The sequence below is a fragment of the Protopterus annectens genome, chromosome 2.part0, assembly GCF_019279795.1.
Source record: "Protopterus annectens isolate FY-2018-M chromosome 2.part0, PAN1.0, whole genome shotgun sequence".
NCBI classification, from domain to species: domain Eukaryota; kingdom Metazoa; phylum Chordata; order Ceratodontiformes; family Protopteridae; genus Protopterus; species Protopterus annectens.
In genome coordinates, this window is record NC_056728.1 from 781,639,313 (window position 1) to 781,667,055 (window position 27,743).

At 43.3% G+C, this 27,743-nt stretch overlaps 1 protein-coding gene across 1 annotated transcript in view; it reads right to left on the reverse strand.

Annotated features, from left to right (window-relative positions):
• The window catches only part of DENND4C (DENN domain containing 4C), a 2,492,302-nt gene that overhangs the window by 2,302,250 nt on the left and 162,309 nt on the right, over positions 1-27,743 (reverse strand). The window contains exon 2 of the mRNA XM_044061083.1: positions 25,558-25,727. Coding sequence (XP_043917018.1) covers positions 25,558-25,650 — 93 coding nt within the window. The 5' untranslated portion in view covers positions 25,651-25,727. The remainder of the gene's footprint in view (positions 1-25,557; positions 25,728-27,743) is intronic.

Here is a 27,743-nt window from a genome sequence, read left to right on the forward strand (position 1 = left end):
CATGCTCCATTAGATCGTATTTACTAAGTGTTCGGTTATTTAAAAAGGGTAGTGCTTTACTGTTGATTCCCACTCCCTTTACATGAATATAGGTTAGGAGCACCCATTTGGGTGTCCATTTCCTACTATCACTATCAAAGTAAGCCACCCTTAAAATCCTATTAGCATGAATCACTAAATAGTAAGTTTCAAAATCCGGTAGATCAAGTCCCCCCTTGTTTTTTGGAGCCATCAATTTATCATATGATATCCTCGTCTTCCTGGGTTCCAAAGAAATTTCCCCAGTCCTATATGAAACTGTTTAAGGAATTTTTTTGTAATTCTGAGTTGTGCAGCTCTAAAGATATATAAGATTCTGGGAAGAACATTCATTTTTATAATTGCGGCTCTTGCCATCAATGGCAACTTAAATTTACTCCATCTTTTTAGATCCAATGTTATTTGATCCCAAGTTGACTTCACGTTATTCATAAAGAAATCTCTATTTTCAGTTAAAAATACAATCCCCAGATATTTTGTCCTTTCTTCCGTCATTACTTGTCCTATCAGTGGTAACAATGAAAAGGGTGTGGGTGTTTTTAGTGGGAATATTTTAGTTTTTTTGAAATTTAGCTTATAATTGGAGATTTTCTCAAAGTTTTCTATTGCTGTTAATATTTTCTCGGTATCAGAAACAGGTGTGGTGCAGTATATATTTAGATCATCTGCGAAGGCAGCCATCCTAATCTTTATCCCATAAAGTACTGGAGAATTATAGAAGACATTTTGCTTAATGTGTAAAAATAACGGCTCCAAATAGAGATTAAATAAAATAGGAGATAATGGGCAGCCCTGTCGGGTACCATTTTTGATTTGTATCCTTTTCGAGCATTCATGATTTATGAATAAATTTGTATATGCATTGTTGTATAATTTCCTTAACGTTAGAATAAACTCCTGAGGTATATTAAAATATGACAGCATGTCAAATAAATAAACCAAGTTAACTCTGTCGAATGCTTTGTGCGTCAATTATTAGGGCATACATATTAAGATTTTTATGCTTCGCATAAGAAATTAATGTGTGGAGCGTTAATGTATTGTCAGTGGTCTGTCTCCCCATCTATAAACCCCGCCTGTTCCTCTGATATTATTAAATTTATTACCTTTTTCAGTCTATTTGCCAGAATGGATGTCATGATTTTCATGTCTATATTCAGGAGTGATATGGGCCTATAGTTATCTGGATTTTTGGAGTCAGTTTTCTCCTTCAATATCAGGATTGTCCTTGAGGCATTAAAATGGGGATCATTAATTCTATTCAGAATTATATAACTGAAAATCTGTGGGAGAACTCTACTCAGAATCTCACTAAAAGATTTGTAGAATTCCGAGGTCAGACCATCTGGCCCTGGGGCTTTATGAGGCCTCAGCTTCTTGATTACCTCTAAAACCTCCTCCACTGTAATCGGTTTAATTAACTCTCTATGGAAGTCCTTATCAATATTAGGGAAAGTAATTTTCTGTAGAAAATCTTTCCTATCTTTATCTTGCAAAAGTGCCTGTTGATCACCATAGATCTGGTTAAAGATTGATTCAAAAGTATTCATATCTGCCTTATCAGTATGTGTTTTATTGTTATAATTTATTTCAGTAATTACTTGTGTTGATTTTGTCTGATTAACAATACGAGCTAACGCTTTAGAGGGGGTTTGAATAGGATTTGCGTATTTTACTAAGTTTCTTTTTTCATAGAATGTTAATTTTCTATTATGAAGTAAAAACAGCTCTTTCTGACATCTTAATAAATCCATTTCTGTCTATTATAGTTCCTCATCAATTCCTGGTCCAATAATTGAATTTTGTTTTCCAAGTCAAATTGTTCCCTATTTTGCATCTTTTTATAGTACGTAGCTTTCTGAATAAAGAGTCCTCTTAATTGCGCTTTAGTTGTATCCCATTCTATATCCATGGGGTGCCTATTCTGGGGAATATTATGCAGCAACTGTTTGAGTGTCTCCTTACCTTCTTTTAATATGTCCTCCTTAGTCAATAAATATGGATTTAGGGACCAATTATACCCTCTATGCCTCTTATTGTTCATATTATTACTGTTTAGGGTTAAAGTAATCTTAGAGTGATCTGAGAGTTGTCTAGCTTGGTTAGAAACACTAGGGTCAGCAGAAATCAATACCTCTGAGATTAGAAAAAAGTCAATTCGACCACATTTTATGGCAGCTTGAATAAAAAGTAAAATTCTCTGCTTTTATTTGTAAGTGTGTATGTTTAAAAGGGTCATACAGTTTGAAATCAGTTTTAAGTTCCTTCAACGCTACCATTGCCTGCTTATTAAAAGCTTTGGATGAATCTAATTTGGGATCTTGATATGAGTTCCAGTCACCTCCCATCACTATATAACAGTTATTATATGACTGTAAAATGGAGTAAATTGAAGTTATAAAATGATGCTGATTAACAGTAGGGGCATATATACACATAAGTACTATAGGTTTATCATAAAAGTTGGATGTGAGAATCACCAAACACCATCGTCCCTCTTGATCCATTTTCACATCCAAAATTCCCCCTTGAAAGTGATTCTTGATTATAATTGCTACCCCTGCACTGTTCGTTGTCCCTTCCGCCGCCACAATTTTCCTAATCCATTTCTTATCTTTCATTGCCTCCCACTGGTCATTGGTCAAATGCGTTTCTTGTAATAAAATAAAACCTGCCGTTGATTGGAGAAACAAATGCAAAAATAGCTTTCTTTTTTTCATGTTCTGGAGTCCTTTGACATTCCAAGATTCTATTATCCACATTTAAAGCTTCTTAAAAATGTACTTCGATATCTAATATTTTTTGATAACCTTAGACTAACGTATGTTGGCATATCATAAATTATTTGGAAGCAAAACTGCCATCCCATACCTACCCAGTGCCTATCCACTGTTCCTCTGGACCAGGATGAACATAGGTTTTTCACATTACTTGAAACCCTCTGAGTAGCTAACCTACTAACTCTACTACTTAATAAAATCACATGCAAAAAACCTACAACTACTTCTACGACTACAAAGCTAAATCCAAACATTCCCTACTAAACACTGCTTACAACTACCTACAGCTCTGGACATAATTTCTATGGATATTTACTTATACCAATTGTTCAGTGAAATTCTAGTGTAGCTAACTTCTATCAATATTTATATTCAGCAATAGCATAAAAACATTATAATTTATTGTCCTATACAATGTTAAGCAACAATTGACATAGAAAACATACATTTGTTTAACATTTCACAATAATCCTGCATCCAATTTTGTTTCAGTGATATGTCTGTTAGCTGTATTCCTCCAAAGCAATCTTACATAATGACCTGCTAACACTTGGTAAACAATGCACTCAACAGTAAAACTATATTTGCACATTCACTTAAAATAATTATTTGTACTCTTATATCACACCTATTTATGTTTTTTTTTTTTTTAATTTTCCATATTAAAAAAAGATATATAAAGGAGAAAAGAGGAAAGAAATTAAAAGAGCAGCAAGACAACATAGCAGAAAAGAAAGAGAAAAAAAAAAAAAAAGAAAAATGTATTGATTTACACATTTAGAGACACATTCTTTTTTTATGTTCTTTATTATTTTCTCAACATCTATTTATCATATTAATCTAAGCATACTTATACAATTATCTAATTGCCAGTGATATAACCTAGCTAAAGGAAGAAGAGAAAAACACAAGAAAAAGGAGAAAGAGAAGAGAAGAAAAAAAAGAATAAAAAACTACAGTACCTTAATCTACCACTATACATTGCAATTCCCTTCTATATTAATCAGAGCATTCACACAGCATTTACCTGTGCAGCTATATCTTCACACAGCACCCTGAAGTCCTTTACCCTATAAATAAGTCCAAAAAGCTTTGTTTTGCTTATCCAACAGTTCTTTCTTCTTCCCAGCTGTTAATCCTGTTAGGGGAGCCTCATTACTTCCCTTCGCGTTCGCGACGGGGGAACCAATTCGCGGACGGACCTCCTGGCTGCACGGCACTTAAATCGGTCCCCCTGCTTCCTCCGAAGGACTTCATGTTGCCTCGTGGCTTGCTAGCACTCGCTAAAGCCATAAAACTTCGTGGAAACTTCGTGATCAAGCTGGAACAACGAGATAAGAAGATAAAGTAATTCCCAAGGCCTGGTGAAAGAAAAAGAACACACAAAGGATTTTAAAGCCTCGGATCGTCGTAGATGAAGAGTCCCATTCTAGCTGCTGCTGAAGAAATCCTGGATGAACTGTTCATACTTCCGAAGGTGGGAGAGCCTTGAAAAGCTTCAAAAAGGTAGGTCTTGCTTCTTTTTTTGTGCTTACTGAATATTTAATGCCATCCACTGTAAAGACTAAAATATTTGGATATTTCATTTGAAACCTAATACTTTTATCAATCAGAAACTTACAATAAGGAGCCAGCATTTGCCTAGATTGTCTTATTTGTGTTGGTAAATCCTGTGTTATGGAAATTTTATTAGTTTGCCACATTATAGATCCACCAGCTTTTTTTATGGTTAACAGTATTTTGCTCACATCTTGATAGTTCAATATTTTGACATAAACAGGTCTAGGTGTATTTGAAGCTTGTGAGTCCCTGAATGCTCTATGCGCCCTTTCTATAATTAGAAGTTATGTACTCACCATAACGTTCCATCTGAGTAGGTGTATTCATTTGTCTGCAACCTGTGGGGTTATGGATCCGATATCGGATCCGAACCGGCATGGTTTACCAGCTATGGATCCAAGCTCTCAGCTCCTCCCCTCACCCATAATGCCCTGCTCTACCCTCACGACCTCAGATCGAGTTTGCCAAAAGCAAGAACACCCTGAAAAGGGTAACACAACATATGCAGGAAACTGAAAGGCCAGGGGGATAGGAGGGCGGGATGGTTGCAGACAAATGAATACACCTACTCAGATGGAACGTTATGGTGAGTACATAACTTCTAAATCTGAAGTAAGAGATTCATTTGTCTGCAACCTGTGGGACAGAGTCCCCAGCTACCTGAATCTTGGGCGGCCATCATGGAAGGATATTCCGGAGCACCGCGGAGCCAAAGGATGCTCTACCCCTAGATGCAAGATCCAACTTGCAGTGGGAAATAAAGGTATGAGATGAAGCCCACGTGGCTGCTGCACAAATATCATCTAGAGGAATCCTAGCCTTAAAGGCTGCCGAGGTAGAGACTGACCGGGTTGAATGGGCATGTACACCCTCCGGTGCGGGCCTTCCTGAAGCTCGATAAGCCAATAAGATACATTGTGAAATCCAGCGAGATAGTGAGACTTTAGAAATTGGTTTGCCCAAATTAAATTTAGCAAAGGAAATGAACAACTGGTCGGATTGCCTATGACCAGCCGTCCTGTTTAGATAAAATCTAAGTTGCCTGTGAATATCTAAAGAGTGAAGCTTGTATTCACCTTTGTTTTCATATTTAGGAAAGAAAACAGGGAGGTTAATGGATTGATTAATGTTTGCTTCAGAAGCTACTTTAGGAAGAAAGGACGGGTTGGTCCTGAGGTAAACACGGTCAGGATGAAAGACCAAGTAAGGAGGTTTAGCTGATAATGCTTGGAGCTCTGAAACTCTCTTGGCCGAAGTAATGGCTACTAAGAAGGCAGTCTTGAACGACAAGAATTTCAGATCTACCGTAGCCGGCTCGAAGGGCGGTCAAGGCCTGGAGAACTAAGGAAAGGTCCCAAGGAGGAACCGCTTGTTTTACAGGGGGCCTGAGAAGAAAAGTACCTTTAAGGAAAATTTTACACAACTTGGCCGACATCAGAGGATTGGAGTCATGACCAATGTGATAATGTGAAATTGCATAAGTTGTACTTTGACCGTGGAACTGCTGGCACCATCGTTAAAAAGAGTGGTTAAGAAATCAAGCACTAAAGGGAGAGGAGCTGTGAAGGGGTTCAGGCCTTGCCGCTCCGCCCACAAAGAAAACCGTTTCCACTTGCTACGGTAGACTTTCCTAGTGGATGGTTTATGAGCTGCCACTAGGATCGCCTTAACAGGGGACGAAATACCGGGAGTCCTGATCAAGAGTGGAACTGGAGCAGCCAAGCGGTCAGCTTCAGGTTGTCCAGGTTCGGAGGAGATAAGTGGGATGGATGAGATATCAGATCCGGAATGGGATCTAGAATCCAAGGAGGATTCACCGAGTGAGACCTTAGGAAGGGGAACCAGATCTGTCGAGGCCAAAACGGAGCAATGAGAATCATTCTGCATCCCACCCGAGAGGCTTTCTGAAGAACTTGGAGCATCAGAGGCAAGGGGGGATAAGCATACAGAAGACCGGGTGGCCAAACATGCACCAGAGCGTCTCTTGGGGAACCTCCTGGAGGAGGTATCAGAGCGAAAAAACTGTCGCACTTGGTGTTTGAGGGAGAGGCAAAAAGATCGCAAGAAGGAGTACCCCACCGTGCGAATATGCGTTCCGCTACTTGAGTATTGAGAGACCACTCGTAAGGGGTGAGAATGGTGCGACTGAGCTTGTCCGCCAGGATGTTGGACCGACCCGGAATGTGCGTTGCTATGAGAAAGTGGTTGGTGGAGATTGCCCATTCCCAAACTCTCATGGCTTCTCGACAAAGAGGGTAAGACCTGGTTCCTCCTTGTTTGTTGATATACCAGACAACCGACATGTTGTCCGATCGAATCGCAATTGTTCCCAAGGGAAGAAAGTCCTGAAGTGCTAGCAATGCTAAGAGCACTGCTCTCATCTCTAGAACGTTGATATGCAGTAAGGTCTCTGAATTGTTCCACGTGCCTTGGACGGTCCGGCCTGCAAAATGCCCCCACCCGAGGCGGGAGGCGTCCGTGGTCACTGTGGCGAGAGGGGGAGAAGCACAAAATGGGCGGCCTCCGTGGAGATCTGGAGAGTGAAGCCACCACAGGAGGGACCGCTTGCAAGCCTTGCTGATCGCAATGGGATGATGCATAGGAAGAGCAAGGTACGACCACTGTACTAAGAGTGTCCACTGGAGGATGCGCATATTGAACCTGGCGAGAGGAAGAAGTGCTATAGCAGACGCCATGGACCCTAGAGCCCTCAGGACCAACTCCGCCGGAACTGAACTTGAGTGGAGAATGACCTGCACCTGGAGCTGCAGATTTTGAACTCTGTCCGCAGTGAGGAAGGCTTTTAAACTCCTTGTGTCTAACCTGGCCCCTATAAACTCTATAATCTGTGTGGGTGCTAGGTTGGATTTTTTTGTATTTATAGTGATGCCCAGACTGGGAGCAAGATGGAGAAAGGAGTCTCGCGCCAATAGTTGTAGATGCCTTGTTGGGGCGGTAAGGAGCCAGTCGTCCAGGTAGGGAAAGACCTGCACCCCCTGAAGCCTCAGGTGGGCCGCTACCACTGCTAATACTTTGTTGAACACCCTGGGGGGCTGTGGTGAGACCAAAGGGAAGGACCCGGAACTGGTAGTGACTGGCTCCCAGCCGGAAGTGGAGAAACCTCCTGGAGCGCCTGTCCATCAGAATATGGTAGTACGCATCCTTGAGGTCTATGGAGCACATCCAGTGATTTTCTCCCAGAAGGGGGAGAATAGATTGCAGAGTGACCATTCGGAACTTCTCCTTGGGAACTGCCAGGTTCAAGAGAGAAAGGTCTAAAATTGGTCTTAGATCCCCCGTCTTTTTGGCACTAAGAAGAACCTGGAGTAGAACCCTGATCCGATCTGGTCTGGGGGGACAGGCTGGATGGCTCTTTTCTTTAGCAGATGGCCAATTTCTGCCAAAGCGGCCTCCCGTTGACTGGGTGGAACGTCGGGGAGGGACTACAAATTTGGTAAGTGACGAAAGGGGATGCGGTATCCTCTGGATATGATCTGGAGAACCCAGCGGTCTGATGTTATGGACTCCCATGCCGCTAGGTGCTCCGAAAAACATCCCCCGACTGCCTCCAGAGTGGAGCAGCCGGGCAACCCTCAGGGTTGCTGCGCGGGCCGTTCAGAGAAAGGTTCTCTGGACCCGAAGTTCCTGGGAGCCCCTCTGCCTCTAGGGCGGCGTCCTCCCTGTCCTCCTCTGCCACGGAAGGACTGGTTGTCCGGAGCAGGCTGGGACTGCTGCGACTTCGAACCACATCTTCTTCTGACCCTTTTGGTTCCTAGAATAGGGCCTCTGGGGTGCAGAGAAGCGGATTCCGACGGCAGACAGCGTCTTCCCGTCCTTCTCGCTCTGGGTCAAAGTGTCGAACAGTTTTGCCAGAGGACAGAACCATCGAAGGGCGTCAACGACGCTTTGAAGGGCTCTGAGAAATCGCAATGACAGAGCCAGGCCTGACGTCTAGTGACTAGACCTGCCCCTGCGGCTCTAGCGGCGCCTTCCGTAGCATGGGAGAGTAGCCGCATAGAGGTATTGGTAACTGACCTGAGAGTGGCCATGCGGGTGGAGTGCAGCACTTTGTCCTCCTCCGACATGGACTCTGGGGGAGATGCAGCGTATTCTTTAATAAGATCGCGCTGCATCCTAATCACGTGTGCCAGGTAGTTCAGCGCCCTTACCGAGAAGGTCGCTTAACTAAACATCCACTTCCCCAAGCGGTCCATCATCCGAGACTCCTTGCTCGGGGGATGGACTGAGGGACTCTCCTGAGCAAGTTCCCTCTTGGTGGCCGCCGCCGTCAACATGGCATCTACCGGAGGCCCCTTACTCCAATGGGCACGGTCAGCCGGGGGACTGAGGATCCGGTCGGGCCTTTTAGGGATTGGCTCCACGGTGTCCGGTTCCTTCCACGCCCTGGTGGTAATGAGGTCCACCAGGGGGTCGGCAGGAGGGGACACCCAAGAGGTAGACGGGCCCGCTTCAAATGCCTCCAAGAACACGGACTCGTCCGAGGAAGACTTGGGGGCAGACCACCCCCCCCTTATGCGGAGCATTTCCATGATGTCTCCAAATGAGACATCCTCGGGGGGTGACCGTGGGGAGCCTTCCCCTTCCTCCAAATCCGTGTCTTCCGTGAGACTCTCGGGGGAGTCAATGTGCCTCCTTTTGCACGTATGCTTGCGAGGAACATCCTCTGGGGGGCTGTCAGAGGACTCCTCGCAAACAGCAACCTGTTCCAGGGGAACAACTTGGGGCACAGGAGCGGGCTGTCCCAAGGGCCAGATGGTGGAAGCCTGACCCAGTGCAGAGGGAGCACGGGACGGAGCAGAAACAAATGCCGGGGGTCCGGAGACCCTCAACAGGGCCCTCTCCCCTACATCAAAAGCCGAAGGGGAGCCGACCTCGACCAAAGGATCCGACAATCGGCTCCCTCGGATCCGAGAGTGGATCGAGCCGGCGCCAAGCGCCGGATCCGGCGACAGTGCGCTCCGTCACAGACGGTGCCGAAGGAGCACTGTTCCCCCCAATCCGAAGCTCGGTTCCAGGCTCCGAGAGGTCGGATCCGATGCACTCGGGGGCAGGGTCGGATCCGAAGTACCAAGTACTATCGGCGCCGACCCACCCCGGCTCGGCTGCTCGGCTCCAACTGCTCCGAACCCGGTAGCGGGGCGGAGAAGGAGCAAATGGCATGAAAAGGGGGTCGAGCTCCCCCCCAGAGGGGGGGGGGGAGGCAAGAGCACTCCCATCTGCATCTGGGCCTGGATGAACCTTCTCATCATCCGGTCCAGATCAGCATCCGCCAGGCTATAAGTTGATCTCGACGAGGCTACCGAGGTAGGCCTTGAGTGCCTCCTCGATAGCCTCGACGGAGATCGGGTCTCCTCCTCCTCAGGTCCCGGTGAAAAACACACTGGAGACCGGAGCCGAGGAGGGGGAGAGCCAGCAGACAAGGAGGCCGGGGAGAAGCCGCTTGGCTGGCGGGGCCGAAACAGAGGTCTCGGCCCGCTTATGGTGCTTCTCCCTCCGGTCCTTCTTCCTAGATTCCCTCTCCTCCGAACCACTAAAGGGAGGTTGAGTCCCAGGAGGAGGAGGGGGAGGAGGAGGAGGGGGAGCCGGAGAGGGGACAACCGTGGTAACGGTTACCCCTACAGGAGCGGAGGCCGGAGCAGAGTCTGGTGGCAAAAGACCCGCCAGAACAAGCTTGGACCTCCGCTCCTTCAATGCCCTAGGGTTGAACCCTGCACAAATGGAACATCCAGATGTGAGGTGTTCAACCCCCAGGCATCTAACACACCGAGTGTGGCCATCAGCTGGGGAAAGCTTATGGCCACACTCGGAGCACTTAGAAAAAATAGCTTTGGGCTGCTCAGACATCCCAAAAGCAAACAAACAATGTTACTAGAACTAATAAAAGTAAAGCAACAAAAACCACTCACAGGCCCAAACACACACTACGCTACCAGCGAGGGGAGGGATATTAAAATTAAGTTTTAAACACTAAAAAAGTAATAATATAATAGGGAAACCTACACTTTCACACAACTTTAACAAAAATTTTTAACTTTAAGCACTTTAGATACAAGAAATATCACTTAGCTGGAGAGCTGGAAAAACACAATCTGGTCACCATGCTGCAAACGAGATCTGAGGTCATGAGGGTAGAGCAGGGCATTATGGGTGAGGGGAGGAGCTGAGAGCTTGGATCCATAGCTGGTAAACCATGCCGGTTCGGATCCGATATCGGATCCATAACCCCACAGGTTGCAGACAAATGAATCTCCTACTTCAGATCAATCTGTTTGGCACCCTCAGAGTCCTTGAGCAGTATTTCGAATATTTGTGCAATAGAAGTGTTCAGATCATTATATTGAATTGATTCTGGGATCCCTCTGATAATTATATTGTTGCGTCTGGATCTTGCTTCCAAATCCAGAATTTTGTTTTGCATCATTTGAATGTCTGCCCCATGAGAATCCGTTTTTTTAGTGAGCATTATTATTTTGTCTTCATTTTCAGCTATTCTGGTTTCAGCTTTCTCCATTCTTTCCAGCATCCGATTACGTGTCACTAAATGTAAGCGTTTGAGATGTTAAGTCTTTTAAGGCTTCCTGTATAGGTAACAGTGCTGTTTTAATTTCTTCCATGGTGACCGGTTGATCAGATTTACTTGTTACCCCTGCTTTTGCAGTCTCCTGCTGTTTAATTGTTTTCTGTCTCTATTATAGATTCTTTCTCCGGTGATTGCAATGCTGACAGTTTAGTTTTGGTAGTTGTAGTTTCCATATTTTTGTCTTCTTTTGACATTGTGAAATGCTGCAAATAGATTTATTTCCAAAGGAAAAGTTTCAGCTGTGTGACAGTTCAATCCTTTGTTTGGTGCTCTGTTCAGAGTTAAACTGACAATCAGTTCCAATCCTACTATCACCAAGTATTTTTTTCCGATTTTTCTTTCTCAGAAACAAAAATGACTTCTAGTAGTTTAATAATTGCTGCCAATTAGCATATTAACTCCGAGTATAACTCCACAGGGTTGTTTTTTTTTCTCTGGTATTTGAAGAGCTGAAGAACTGCAGTGCTTAGAGAATGGCGGCCATCTTTGAAATCCCCTGTAGGCCAATTTCTGCTAAATTGAGGTGGCTGAACCTGTAAGAAATCCTTCACTGTTTGCATAGATTTTGTCTTATCCTCCATTTTCTTTAATACCTCTTCTGCCTTAACACCAAATAAGACATCCTGGTGCAAGGGTGCATCCAATAATTTTGCTTTGACATGATCAGGTAAACCTTGTTCTTTTAACCAAGCATGCCTTCGAATCACAGATCCTGTAACTGCTGCTCTACAAGATGCCTCTAACGAATCAAAACCACATTGCAAAGTATGTTTTCCCACTTGTTCAGCTGCATGCAATAAATCCTGCATTTCCTTATAGTCAGGATGTTCTGCATTTGTAAGCATTTTCTGTTTTAACAAAGACATTAAATATCGTTGATATTTAAGCATATGAAACTGGCAATTTAAAGCCCTCACTGCTAAAGTTGCAGAAGTGTAAACTTTCTTCCCCCATCTGTCTAATGCTCTAGAATTCCTGTCAGAGGGAACTGGATTTTTAGCCATGGAAGCCTTTACCCCTTTGGGACCCTGGGAAATGGTTTCTGGGTCAACAACAGGATTTTTATAAAGAAATTTATGAGAGTCAGGGACTCTGTAGTATCTGTCTGGTTTGACTGGAGCAGGGGGCAAAGAATCAGGATTTAAACTGGATTCAGAGTACACATCATCCACAATGTCTAACACTGACAGAATAGCAAAGGGCCCGTGCTGAGCCAATAAAAGAAAATCTCTGAGCCTTTTCTTGGATTCTGAGTAATCCTGGACCTCCCAATGGAAATGCTCCCTCATGGTATGTAACGTTTCCCCAAAAGAATAGACCTCTGGAGGAGAGGCTGAAGGAATTGATTCTTCAGCATCAGAATCCTCATAGGGGGGTAAAGAGTATTCCTGATCTGAAGAGGAATCCGAAGAAATGGAAACCTGGTCAGAGGAATCATAGTCTGCATCCTGCCTAGGCCTTTTATCAGAAGGTGGATGGGAACCCCTGATCAGAGTAATTAAGTCTTCAGCCATTTTGAGCATCTGTTTTTTAGGCATGGAGGCCTGTCCAGGTGAATGCTGCACTTGCTTCTTTGTCTTTAAAGGAGTTTTAGCCTTGGCTGTAGATTTGAAGGTAAGCTGAGAAGGTCTGAAAACACCCTCAGAAGCAGATGCCTGCTCAGCGTCTCCGGACCCTTCTGAAGGGTTAGTTTCTGCAGTCCCTAAATCTTGACTATTCAGAGGCCTAGCCATTTCAATGTGGGAGTCGGAGGCAGCCTGTGGTTCTAAGGTAGTGGTTGTCAGGGGCTGCGAAGGCGCCTCACTGAAAACCGGAGAGCCGGCGACTGGCCTAGAAGAGGTTTCATCATCAGTTTTGGGCCTCGGATGCCTGTCCTTATCCTTGTCTTTGCGCTTTTTGTGTATTCCGGTCGTCGGTTGTTCCGATGGCATGGTATAATTGAACCTTCGGCCAAAATAATGTCGGGCAAAGTCAAACCGACATTTAATAGTGCGCTTGTTAAATCTAGCACAAAACCGACAACTAGTGACGTCGTGGTCTGGGCCTAGGCATGGAATACAGTAAGAATGAAAATCCTTATGAGGTATCTGCTTCCCACAAGAAATACAATTAACTTTTACCGACATCGGACTGAGGCAAGAAAAAGTTTCCCCAATGGGGTACTTAGCTTTATTGAAGTCTTCGGTTCTGAAATTCGAATTGAAAATCTCAGGACTTGGCCGACCGGCACTTGCGAACTGCTTTTGCTTCTGGCACCGTGTGGCAAGAAAGACTGTAGAAAATGGCATCGGCTGCACCTAATATACCCCTGGTGCACTGTCAAGGAAGAAGCGACAGCAACCGACGCCGGACCAAGACTTTGGAACTCTGGCCGACTGCAGGACCGCCTGACGGCAGGATAACCCAAGTGTAATGACTGCAGCAGTGAAACACGATGATCAATCAAATGCACAACACATTCTGAAACATCCAACTGGACAGGCAAAGGATCAGGTACAGGCCTCTAAAATTTTTTCTTCAGAACAGGTGGATGTCAGAAGTGGAAGGATCCACAATTTTAGCTGAGGAGAGGTGTTTAAGGTATTGGTTCTCCAAGCAAGTATTAAGGGAAGAAAGGCACATACATAAGGTTTTAGGTACAATATACTAACAAATACTGCGATTTTTTATAACTGTGCTTTGCACCTAGACAAGAGAGGTACTGGGAGTGGAGATACCACAATCACTTTCCTCTCCAAGCTGTCTCATGTAATAGTATCAAAACACCAAAACCTTTTAAGAAAAAAACAATGGTGGTTCCCCAAAGGAACATTTATCCGAACCAGTGATGGCACAAGACAACCACCACCACATGCAGGAGAGAGTGACAGGTTCAGGACCTGTGTTCGGGCTGGTGACAAAATAGTCTGAGGTTTTCACACTCCTACATCTGCTTATGTACCCTGAAGCCCACGGGCACAAGTTATACTGCAGATGAATGCTGTATGTAAGGTTTTGGCTTTGGTAAGCTAGACAGACATCCAGGTTATTTGGGGAGATAACCCAACAGTATGGAATACTGCAAAGGGCATTCTTCTACTATTCTGTAAGTGCAAAATTGCTCAATCTACCTTGCCATCTAAGGAAAGGCACAAAAAGTCTTGTCAGGTAAGAGTATGGCAAACTTTACAGGGTTTCCCAATATGTGAGGTTTAGTAGCTTTCCTAAGGAGTGAAATATGTCAAAGATATGTTGTGCCTTTTGACCCGGTCTTACTTACTGGCCACCAGAAACCAATTACGCAAACAGGAAAACAAAATGGTCTCTTGTAGACAAATGAGATTTCCTACTAGTGGGACACATCAGATGCATAACTTCAGGAAAGTGAGACTGAAGAATGTGTCATCAGCTGTTAATAACAGGCTTCTGTCTGATGGTGTAGGAATTCACTTAACTAATTCTCAATCTTTATGTGCGAATGTATGTACTGGAGACCAACAGAACACATACAGTCTCCTAGTGGGATGGAAGTCAGACTGAAGGATACCCATGCAAACAGACCTTTTGGGATAAAGCAGGCTGCTCAACTCTGAAATGGGGTCTTAAGTGCACGCTTTATTTTGTAGTATCATAAAGAATATGGAATAGTAGTTAAGTCCTTGGTGGAACTCCAGGATGGCACTTTTTTTAATAGCATGTGCACCTCCCTCCTTGCCACATCTTTCTGCCTAGGCGAGGCATGTGAAAAAGCACGGGGACAAAGATATGGGGGGGGGCAACATATGACAAGGTGGCATTTGGATATTGCATTCCTTATCCACAGTGATGTTGCACCAAGCCAGTGCAGGGTCTCTCAATTCACATGTTGGGATCAGGATCTCTGGTATCCACTGTGGGGTCATCTTCAGCATCCTTGAAAGTAACAAGGACCTGAGACTTTGGGCCAGCACAACTGCTTAACTTTGATGGATCCATGGTATCAACTCCCTGAGTATTTAAGATGCAGTACTCTTCTGGATAGAATTTTCCACTCATTGCAGTATGTACTTTCCATTTCTTCAACTATCTAAGAGAAACAATGCTTCCTGATCCAAAGAGTGATGGCCCTTTGATGCATGAAGAGTGCCAGTGTATGTGTTTGCCAGATCCTAAAGTCTTGGCAGATGGCAAACCCATCCACTGTACAGTACTACATGTCAATGGGCAGAAAGTGTCTCCTAAAGGTCACTATCATAAACCCAATACATAGAATGCTGTGCTGTTTCTAAAACGTAAAGTTGAAAGTATGGCATTTGTATAAGATGGCTTGATTCTCCAACAGACCACAGTGGGCACAAGCACACTATATGGTCTAGACAATGGACAGCTGGATGACACTGCTGTCAAGGTAACATCTAGTTTGCGCATCTCTTTCTCCATAGAATGCCCCTTGGGTGGCCAACAAGAATAGCCCATCATCCTAGAAAGACGAGTCTAGTTAAAAAAAAAAAAGTGCTCCCCTTCATATATCCTGCAAAGGATACACCAAGGGTGGCACCACACAGAACAGCAGCTCCAGTTTTACTTCCTATTTTATTCATTTAGTTATTTATTAGCCTCCTCTGACAGAGGTAAAAGGAGTCAGCTGACCATCTTCTCTTCTCAAAAGAACTGTAATGTCCTCTACAAACTTGGGGACTTCTGCTAAATGAAGAGAGTTCATCCCTTTCTTAATCAACCATATTTTTAGAAATGGGCTCTGGACACTGCCTGTAAAATATTCCTGGGTATTTTAGCCAAATTACATGTTGAAGAAAAGGTGCCTAAATTCCTTTTTTAATTTGTCACAGGGGCAGGAGTACAATGATGGAGGACCACATTTACTTAAGATGACCTGGGTTATGACACTAATTAGCAGCTGACCAATTTGGCCTAGTAGGGCATTGAAAACCAGACTGAGGATGACTATATTTTTGTAACAATTAATGTTATTAACCTACTTACGGTTATTCCGCATATGTTTGGAATATGTTAATAACAGTCTTATGAATGATAAAAGAAAAGTGTGATAAAAAGGACAAATGGTATGATTTATCTGGGTTGGTGAGTGCCAATGAAATGTTTAAGGCTGAAATGACTATTTTGATTGGACTATTTAAAGATAGAGGTTTACCAAGTGGAGCATTTAATAAGAATTAAAAATGAACTAATGAAAGAACGTTTATGTAGATATAGCCCTATACTGCTGACTGAGTTGGGTACAACATTTAGTACTTCACTACCATGTGTTCAAAATAAAGCAATGGTATTACCATGCAATCAGGATGCCCTTTCAGTAAAAATGGAGTTAAAGATGTGCTGGGATTTGGCATCAACTAAAACTAATGAGCTGAAAAGTTTATTAGGTAAGGAACCACAGATCATCTACAGTCGAGGAAATAACCTTAAAGGTATATTCGAACAGTATAAAAACAAATGTCAAACAATAAATCTATAATGCAAAAATTAAGTATGTGTAGGTACTGCAGGTTTACTAATGATGGCTCATATGTTACTATACATGAATATAATAAAACTATTCAGTGTCCAGGTCATTGCAATTGTAACACCAAGATGGTGGTTTACACTGCAACATGTATGGGAGTGCCTGCATTTTATGTAGGCAAAACCATACATAAATTAAAGGTTAGAATAGCTGAACACAATAGAGACATTAAAAATAAGAAAACAGATAAATACTTTATACTCCCACAGTTTGATGCGAGTTAAAATATGTTTATTCTTTGTTATTGATGAACCCGCGGTGGTGGTGCTGCGGTAGTGTTGTTGCCTCACAATAAGACGCTGTCTGGTTAGATTCTCAGCTAGAGCGTCTTCTGCGTGGAGACATGCGTGAATGGGCGTACCTTCGTTGAAAGTTGTGTCAGGCCTGGCAAATCGGTACGTAAAAATCAACTGCCAATCATTAGCGGACCGGAGTTCCACTGTGGCGACCCCTAACTGGGAAAAGCCGAAAGACACAAACAAAATTCTTTGTTATTGACAAGGTTAATCAAAATGAGAGAAGGGGTGACTTCAAGACTGTTAGAACTAGTGAAACAACATGGCAATTAAGACTGAATGCCATGGAACATCCAGGAATCAACGATTGCTGCTCTGTAAATGTACTGAAACTTAGGGCGGCACATATTTAATAGGATTATTTCAGTTATTTGTTGTCCTATGATATTCTTTTGCCCTTAACAGTTAGTTAAAACAGTTTTTAAGGTATGAGAATGTTCTATGTTTTTATTTATATTACATATGCACATATTTTTAAAATGAAAAGGTTAGGAGTTTAGAGTGCAATTGTGTGTTAACAGATGGTTTACAATAACATTGTCTAATATTTTAAGTGTTAACCATTTTTAATTAGTTGTTAATTTGCAGTCATGTGACGAATTTGTATAAAATGGATGGTTTATTGATGTACCTCACTCTTATGATGCCCTAGAAATTGTTAAAGGGTGGAAGTGCTAAATCGGCTGTGTTTTTAACTTTTTAATCTGTTTTTAACTTGCGTACAACTAGTATGAGTCATAATTTCCATGACAACGACGATCTTGTGGTGAGATTTTATTTTATGGTTATTGGTGGTACTCTGGAGTTTCTACTTTTCACTTGGTTCGTAGTTTTTCATCCAACATTTACTGAAGCAACTTCGAACAGTCCTCAATTTGTTCTTACAGTCTATACCCATAGTAACAAAATGGCCAAAGGAGGACAAAGTATCTGGCATAGGTCTGGATGGTATAATATTTTCCTTAAATCAGCATGACACACGAAGTAAACAACTTTGCGTATAGTTAAAACTCAACTAAAACTACAGGCTGTCTAGAGACACTAAGGTGTATAAGTAGGAGGATGTTCTGCTTTAAGTTTTTAATGCAAGGAAAAACCTCTCTGCAACAGTTAGTCCTATCTTCTCTATGTTTTCACTTTATCTCTTTCTCTCTCTCTAACTCTACCCTTACCTTTCTATTTAAATTTGGAGGACTCATCTGACTCAAGTTCGGCCATTCAAGAGAAATGAAGTCAACCTAAATACAGCATAAGAAGGAATTCTCATAGGTGTGGACACAGAGCTCCCTTTTGAACGTTCCAAAATAAACTTGATTTTTCTTTCTACCACAATTTTTAAATTTTAAATAATGCATTCCAACTCAAGAATGGCATCATGCAAGGTATGCCTGTCTTGAGAGGGACGTTTAAGTCCACACTTACATGTAGCTTTACTTTCCATTTCAACCAACAAACTAGAAATTAAGTCACTAAACAAGCAAAGAGTACAGTTGTGTAAACCATCATAAATGTAGATGTTCGAGTGTGCTCACTGCTGCAGTCCTAACCACTGAATTATCCATGCTGTGGGTAGCCCTCAAACGGTCCGAATAACAGAGTCAAGGTTTTATGCATCAGCTGCTGTCGCTTGATGGCTGAAGTCAGGTCATTTGAGCTATAAAAGAGAGCAGGCAATGCCATTACCTCAGTTTTTCTTGCCTTAACCAACCAAAGAAGTCCAATTTTAATAATTACTAGTAGTCCTGGGGTAACAGAACCTCATAGAAATATGTCTCTCTCTAAGGAAAGCAGAAATAAGGGGGAAGGAGGGAGGGAAAGCATGACTGAAGCAGTGAACTCACTCGAATCTACATTTATGGTGAGTGTACACAACTGTACTATGTTCTTCGTATTCCACTACTGCAGTCCTAACCATTGTGAAGATTCCCAAAGCTGAGGAGAAGGGTGGAAGGTTAATAAAAACTTAAGATTGGGTGAGCATGCCCTGCAGAATTGCAGAGGCAAACTCAGCCCAAGCTTTTGAGAATAGGTTCAGATGGTAATGTTTGGTGAAGGTGTGGACTGAAGTCCATATGGCAGTTTCCAGGATGTCCTTGGTGAGTACCCCTCTAAGGAATGCTGTGGAAGTAAAGGTTGCCCTAGTGGAATGGGTTCTGATGGTCCTAGGGAGTGGTTTTCCATGCAAGGAGTAGCAAAACTGGATGCAGTGTGCTATCCATTTGGAAATGGTCTGTTTGGATACTGGTTTCCCCTGTGCCGCTGTTTTAAAGATAACCAAGAGCTGGTCAGTTTTCCTGAATGTCTTTGTACAATCCAGATAAAATCTGAGTTGCCTGTGCACATCCAAAGAATGCAGTATCCTTTCACCCTTGTTCTGAGGGTTAGGGAAGAAGGTGGGCAGGTGGATGGCCTGGTTGAGGGTAACATTTGAAACCACCTTTGGCATGAAGGAGAGAATGGTTCTCAGGGAGACCCTGTCTGCATGGAAGATAAATGGCTCAATGGCCATTACGGCTTGAAGCTCTGACACTCTCCTGGCTGAAGTAATAGCCAGGAGAAAGGCAGTCTTCCAAGAGAGGTACGTTAGTTCTGAGGACGCTGCAGGCTCTAAGGGAGGCAGAGTAAGCTTTTCTAAAACATAGTTCAGGTCCCAGGCTGGGGTGGTCTGTCTTCTGGAAGGCCTGATATTAGAGGCTCCTCTAAGGAATTGTTTGATAAGAAAGTGGGAGAACAATGGCTGTTCTGTATCAAAGTGTGCAGAGATGGCGGAGGCATGGATCTTTATGGAGGAAAAGGAGAGACCCTTACTAAGAAGCTCAGCAAAATAATCTAGAATAAGAAGACTGGAGGGCAGATGCATGTCTGCCCCCTTGGCAGAATCTTTTCTGTTTTCCAGAGTAAGATTTTCTGGTGCTGGGCCTTCTGGCTTCTGTAATGATGTCAAGGACTTGCTTGCTTAGCATAGATTCCTTGTTGGTTTTGGTAGAATAAGCCATGCTGAGAGAGCTTGAGTGTCTGAAGGTCTGGGTGCAGCATTGCCTCCCCCCCAGATAGCAGGTGAGGCACCACAGGTAGCTGCCAAGGGGGTACCAATGCTGTCTGGGTCAATCTGGGGCAATGACAATTGCTCTTGGTTTTTCCACCCTTATCTTTATTAGTACTTTTGGAATGAGAGGTAGAGGTGGGAATGCATACACAAAGAGGGTATTCCAAGGGAAGGTCAGGGCATCGACCTTCCAGGCCAGGTGATGGTACTCCCTGGTGCAGAATTTCTGTACTCAATTTAAATGAGAGGCAAAGAGGTCCACCTGGGGGGGGGGTCCCCCCCATGTGTGGGTAATTTGCAGAAAAATGTCTCTGTGGATTTGACATTCGTGTGGGTCCAGCAAGTTTCTGCCTAGGTGGTCTGCCAGGGTGTTGTTGATGCCAGGTAGGTATTGGGCTATAAAATGCAGTCCCATGGATGAGACTGCTAGCCACAGGTTCATGGCTAGTCTGCACAGAGGGGTAAGATTGAGTCCCTCCCTGTTTGTTGATGTACCACATAACTGCAGTGTTGTCTGTTTTTATGAGAAGAACCCCTGGTTTGAGGTAGGGTTAAGGATGCCAGAGCATTTTGTACTGCTATCATTTCCTTTTGGTTGATGTGCAAGGGTAGTAATTGTGCATCCCAGAGACCTTGCATCTGCCTTCTAGGTGAGCACCCCATGCTATGTCCGAAGCATCTGTAGTTATGGTCTGATGGACGGAGGGTGAATGGAAGTCCCTTGTTCAGAGCACAGGCCTGGGCCCACCAGAGGAACTATGATCTTATGCAAGGGATCACAGGCAGGGAGGTGTTCAGATGTTGTGATTGTTGACACCATAGGTTCTTTAGGTAGCACTGAATTTTCCTCATGTGTAGTCTGGCCAGAGGTACCAGGAGGATGCATTAGGCCATGTACCCTAGAGCTTGCAGGAACTTCCTGGCAGAAAGATGGGTTTGGGAGGCCAGAGTAGAAGCATTTTGGTAGGAAACCTTTTTGCTTTTCTGGGGACAGAAAGGCCATTTGCTGTTTTGTGTCCAGTAAGGCTCCCAGAAATATGGTTTTCCTGGTAGGTATCTGTTTTGATTTCCATTCGCTGATCGTGAACCCCAGAGTGGTGAGTAGGGTTTTTACAAATGAGAGGTGCTGCAGGAGCAGCTCCTTGCAGTCTGCCTGGATGAGACAGTTGCCCAGGTAAGGGTAAATCTGTACATTGTTTTGCCTGCTAAAGGCAATGGCTGGAGCTAGACATTTGTTGAATACCCTGGGAGCAGTAGATAAAGCCAAAGGAGAAAGCAGATAATTGAAAGTGTAGTGATCCTGCTCTGAAGCACAGGAAGTTTCTGCAAGATTCCCTTATTGGGATGTGCAGGTAAGCATCCTTTAGGTCTAAGGAGACCATCCAAGCTTTGTTTGGCAGCATTAGTAGAAAGCTGTTATTAAGGTAAGCATTTTGAATTTTGGGAGTACCAAGAAGGTATTGAGAAAGGATAGGTCCAGGATGGGACGCCAAGTCCCCTCTTTCCTGGGAACAGTCTGGAATAAAATCCTTTTGCAACTTGTTCTGGAGGTACAGGTTCTACTCCCCCCTATGGATATTAGGTTTTGCACTTCTTTTAGTGCTTCTACCCACTGGTTTGGAGGTAGGTCTGGGTACCCTCTTAGGGGTGGTAGTTCTTGAAAATTGAATTTGTACCCCCTGAGCAATGACTTTTAAGACCCATTGATCTTTTGTTATAGAGTTCCAATTTTCTCTGCATAGAGATAGCCTTCCTCCTAGCATTTGATATAGTGGAGGCAGGCAGAGATGGGAAAGGTAGTCATTGAGAGTTTTTCCATACAGGCTTGCTTTTGAACTCCCTGCTCTAGTATTTGAGGGGGGCCACTGTTTTGTTCTTTGCTTGCCCTGAGTTTTAATCCTGGTGAGTCTGTCCCTATGGGTTTTGCCTTGTGCCTGCCCGTTTGGTGCAGGAAAGGACCAGTGTTTAGAGGGAACATTTCTGCTGAGCCTAGGGGGTTGTACTTGAAGGAAATCTATAACAGTCTGCATCGATTTTGCTTCGTCTTCCATCTTTTTAAGTACCTCTTCAAGTTTTCTATTCGGACAAGCGGTCTTTATCAACAGGTGCATCCATGATTTTAGCTTTGACATAATCAGGTAGCAGTTGTTCCTTCAGCCATGCATGTCTTCTGATAATAGATCCTGTCACTGCTACCCTGCTAGAAGCTTCTAGGGTGTCAAATCCACAGTGCAAGCAGTGCTTTGCCACCTGAGATGAAGACTGCAGTAATTTTGCTATCTCTGTTTTTGGCAAAAGCTGAAAAAACAGAAATTTTCTGATTCAAAGGTTCCTGTGTGCGCTGCTGACAGTTTAACATATGGAACTGATAGCTTGAGACCCCTTTTAGTTAAAGTTGCAGAGGTATATACTTTTTTTTACCCCATCTGTCCAGGGCCCTGGATTCTTTGTCTGAGGGAGTAGGATTCTTTGCAGAGGTAGCCTTAACTCCCTTAGGTCCCAGAGTAATCACCTCTGGATCTGCTACAGGATTTCTGTAGAGGAATTTATGAGAGTCAGGTACCCTGTAGTATCGGTCAGGTTTCCTGGGGGCAGGTGAAAGGGTGTCAGGGGTAAGGCTGGATTCTTGGTAAGCAATCTACCACCTCCAAAATGGGTGGGATGGCCAGAGGCCTGTGCTGGGGTAGGTCCAGAAACTCAGTCTTTTCTTGGATTGAGGGAAATCAGTCGATTCCCACTGGAAATGTTCCGTGAGGATTTGGAGGGTTTCCCCAAAGGAAATGTCCTCTGGAGGTGATGCAGAAGGAATAGATTCTTCTGCATCTGAGTCTTCCTAGGCAGTAAGAGGATTTTCCTCTTCAAAAACAGAGGAGTCAGATCCCTATGAGCCTAAATCCGATTGGATGTCTGGAGAAGGTTTCCTTCTCCTTTTGGCTGGTGTGGCCTGATTACCCCGGATGAAAGTGATGAGATCCCTCCACCATTTTAAGCATTCTAGTTTGAGGAGGGGGAGGAGTAGTGGAACGGAGACTTATTTGCTGTTTTCTTTGGAGTAGCTTTAAGTCTGGCCTGAAGAGTATCCCTCGGTGCTATTGGTGTGTTAGTCGGAAGAGAGGGTGAAGGCCTTTAAGTGAATTCCGAAGTGTGAGTGGTATCCTTGGAAGCTGATGCCTATGTAGCGGCTCCGGAACCAACCAAGGCAGAGATAGACGAAGGCTCATTAGATGATGTAGTTTTCTGCGGCATGCAGGACTCCGAAAGGGTCTCAGTAGAGGCCTGTGAAGTAATCAAGTTTGGTATCAGGGGCTGCGAAAGCACCTCACAGAATTCCAAAGAACTGACAACCCTTTTAGCAGTGGTGTTGGAAGCCTTGGCCTTATGCGGTCTGTCTCTATCCTTACCTTTATGTTTTTTCGGAATATCTGCGGTTTGCTGACTGATGGGCGCCATATCGGTAATTGGAGACAAAAGACGAAAATACAGAGCTCTATGACAAATAGTTCCAGCATGAAAGAGGGCACAAAACCGACAGCGGGATACGTCGCGATCTAGGCCTAAGCAAGTGACACAGTAAGAATGGAAGTCTTGGTGTGGTATTTGCTTTCCACAGGCGAGACATTTATTGACTTTCTCGGACATCGGTTAGTACAAGAAAAAGGAAGGATCCCCAACGGGGTACTTCGCTTTAGACGTTTTCAGCTGAAGTTCGAAATTTGTAAACAGCCAACCGGCATTGTTGCGAATTGTTTCTGCTGCAGGCCCCACGACAAGAAAGACTGAGGTAATGGTGTCACCTGCTCTCCTTTATAGCTCGAATGACCTGATGTCAGCAAGCAAGTGACAGCAGCCAATGCACAAAACCTTGACTCTGGTATTCGGACCGACTGAGGGCTACCACAGCATGGATAACACAATGGTTAGGACTGCAGCAGTGAAACACGAAGAACATCACACTGATAAAAAGTACAACATCGAACCACTGTAAACAACCACAGGCACACGAACTTAACTCAGTAAAGTGACCAAATGAGTTTTAACAATCGGAAGAAAAACAACAAAGAACAGAAGAACAGCAAACACCAAAAGAAAGTGCCAAGGCTTGGCAAAAGAACATCAAGGCCTAGGGAAGGGGGAATTAAAAGGGCTCAGGTTTGAATAGTCTGACAGGAGTAGTAAAATGAAAAACATACAACAGTATAGCAACCGAACATAAGACAGCCTTTACATATCAGACAATTTTTTAACAAAAAAGTGGAAAACAGTCTATGGCCATTTTCCTCTGATGCAAATTTGAGAAGGGGTAAATGTGATTGAGAGGAAGATGGGTAGCATAGCACTGTGGATAAAAGGGTACACTTGTAGACTGAGGAAGTTCTACATGACAAGCTAAGTGAAAGCCTGTAGATCCAGTGTTACTGACTGAAAATAATGGACCTTCTCAGTCCAGACCAAGATTTACAACACAAACAGCTAAATATGCAGCTACAGTATATTATCATTTGACTCAAATATGCCAGTAACAAACTGAATAAAGTAATATGTCTAAACAAAGTATCCCAGGATGGAAACATAAAGCTAAAGCAGACGTTAGTGACATGGCTGCTGGTCACACTTGATGGTGATGAAATTCATACTATGATCAGCTGGATTGACTAATAACAGTTGTCAGCACTTACGTCTTCAAATGGTTTCCTAGAAGTCAGCATAGTGCAATGCTGTGAGCAGAGCACTGGGTTTGTCAGTCATTTGTGATATGGCATTTGGACATTCAACCTGGCATATATACTGCAGCTAGCAGAGCTTTCCACTCACTCCCACTGCCATCTGCAGCTGAAATGCTGCAAACAAGCATATATCCTACATTTATTCATGACTTTAGTAATTAGACAACTATTTTCCCATTTACTTGAACAGCTACCTGATATGTTGGGATGCTCCTAAGTGGCAGCTATGGGCTCACAAAGGACGTTATTTTCAACAGAGAAAGATGGGAAAATTTTCCATCTTCCAAAGTTGTATGTTCTTTAAGTCATTAATACCTGTGAGAAATCAGTGGGGTGTTACACTCCTGACTGCAGTCAGGCTAGACAGCAACTGCCTGGAGATCACAGTGAAAGAAATTACAAATGTAACAATTCTTTTCTACTAAAGTAAATCATTTGTTTTGCTTCTTTGTTCTGTTAAAATCACTTTCATACATTAAAACAACTTGGCTACTTAATACTATGAACTGCACACTGAAGTTGCACCAAAATAGAAGTGCTGAGGGTATTCTGTTTTTACAAGTGGTGCAAGACTGAATGAGACAAGGCAATCTAGACAACTAAGGCTGTGAGTGTGAATGCAGCAAATAGTATGGTCAGTTCTGAAAGCATGAATGAAAATGTATTTTTTGTCAAGTTCTAGGGTTAATGTACCATTTCATGTTAAACCTTTACTAAATTAGTTTCAAAACAGTAATCTGTTTGAATTTTTGTAAGGATCATAACGCCAACATATGCCTGCTTCACTGTTACAGCAGGTAACCAATGAAAATTAGTAAACTTCCTTTGCGGCAGTAAATGAACAAACCACAGTAAACCTATTTTCCAAGTGCTGTAACTGTCTGGAAAACTACACATTCCAAATACTCACAAATAATGAGCACATTAACAACTGTTACTGAATAAAAACTAGACACAGGCAAGCTGCAGCATAAAATTGTTCCATATACGAGTGTACAATTTCCTCACCTTTTCCCAGTTAGATACTGTCAACACGAATGTTGAAAAAACTGGTAACGGTTGTTTTGTATTAGGAGGCCAGCATTCAATAGTAGCTCCCATAGGAAGACAAAAAAGAGGTACAGATTCTGACAACTTGAATGATTCATAATCTTCCTTAGGATACCGGAAGATTAAACCTAAAATAAAAGACATTGCAGTTAATTATCTACCCAAATGATATCACACAGAACTTCCAAATATATAACCAGCGTCTTATTTATTATAAGACAGACCCCTCCCCCTGCCAATGTACAGTGAAGTAGCAACCGGTCTAAACATGCATGCCTTCCAAGTACTGATCATTCTGCTTTACAACACAATTATTATTCCAATGTTATCAAGATGATCTCTGCATATGCTTGCAAACAGGGATAGTAAGCTTATCTGACTTCCCAAAGACAGCTATGCAGAAGTCTGCAAAAAACTAAGACAGTACCACAACAATTTATGCATTTCCATACAATTGGCACAGCCATAAACATCTAAAATAAAAAACAACATAAGCAGCTGATTCTTTTGAATACAGCCCTCCATAGTGGGTAACAGGATCTCTTTCCTGGAAATCATCTCTTAGCTGTTTTTTTTTTTCAAATATTCTCTCCTTCCTATTCACACTGTCATCACATTAAAGAGGACACATCTAGGCACACAGACCCTGGTCTACAACCAGTATCGGTCAATGCAGAAAGAATTAAGGCTCTGAGCTCTCAGCAAGAAGCTTCCTGCACTAAAACATGCAGGGTTTGATATCCTGCACCCCCATTTATCTACTGTGCAAATCTGAGCAAGTCAATTAACCACACACTGCCTCCAGGATATGGCTGAAAAAGGCCACATATCCAGTGGGCTTACCCAGTTAACAAATGTATAAAAAACAAATGAAAAGAAAAATGAATGAATTACATCTGCAAAGCAGGAACACTAAACAAAGATGCAAAGTGAGGAAGGTCATATATTACCTACTTTTGGTGGTTGTGAGGGCCTTGTCATAAGACTTGCACGACTCCACATGCATCTTTACTGAAGACTATCTTTTGAGGGTTACATTTTCTTTAAATGGAATGAGAATCAACATTCTTTGCTGAAAAGGAGACAGCACCACCTGACAAGCTGGATATGGTGGCATTCAATATTACAGGGTGTGCGCCGAACAGCCAGCAGTAAAAAAAAATCAGGTCCAGTCAGACAGCTCTCGGAATTGAGAGATAACTTACCACCCAGAAAAAATGTAGAGCAAAGTAAACCTACTTTCTTAATCTTCCCTATACTCTGTATTCTTTACTGGAAAGATGGACAGCAGGATTCTGCAGATGTGCAGCCTTCTTAATGATCGCCACAGCAACAAAGTCTGGCATGTCAGTCTAATCAGCAAGTCCAATCCTTGAAAGCCCAGTGAATCTTGCCTGGCCTCCTTGGAACAGGCGCAACTACACTGTGCTCTTCCCATGCAGTTCTGACGAGAGCTACCAGATTCTTAAGAGGGGAGGCCACCCAGATGGATGGCAGGGCAGTGGAATTAAAAGGCTTCTTTGCACAATCCTTTGTATTATCACATGGTTCATATGTAGTTACTAGGCTTACAGTCCAGGGGACCACTGAGGAGCCTATCCCAAACTCCCAGTTGCCTCCAAGCACTGTGGGTTAAGTGACTTGCCCAAAGCCACCCAGTAAGCAAATGACGGGCTGAGGGTATCAAACCCTGTATTACAAGTTACAGCTTACAGACAATCCTCAGCACCAACTGCCAGTCTACCTCCCCCTTTGCCTCACCTGAACTAGGGGTCGTCTGTAGACGATGGGGAAATGGACTACTGCCATTATCTGCATCTGGGATGGAGAATCCAACCAAGATTCCAGGTATCTCCTTTTATCCCTCTGCTTCTTAGTTAACCCCATAAGGGAAAGATCCAAGGAGGTGGAAGACAGACTATAGCTCAGATATGTCTTGTTGATCCAGGAAATGTCTTTTGGACTGTCTGCTCAGCTGCTGAGAACACAGACCAGCTGAAGGGGCAACCACGAAATGGTCTGTAGTTAAAGCCAATACTAACACTGCTACATGTGCCAACAGCAGCACACTTAGCACCACCTCTGATGTCAATGCTGAAATTGATATTTAACACTCCAGGCAAAGGGCACCAGTACCAAAGTAC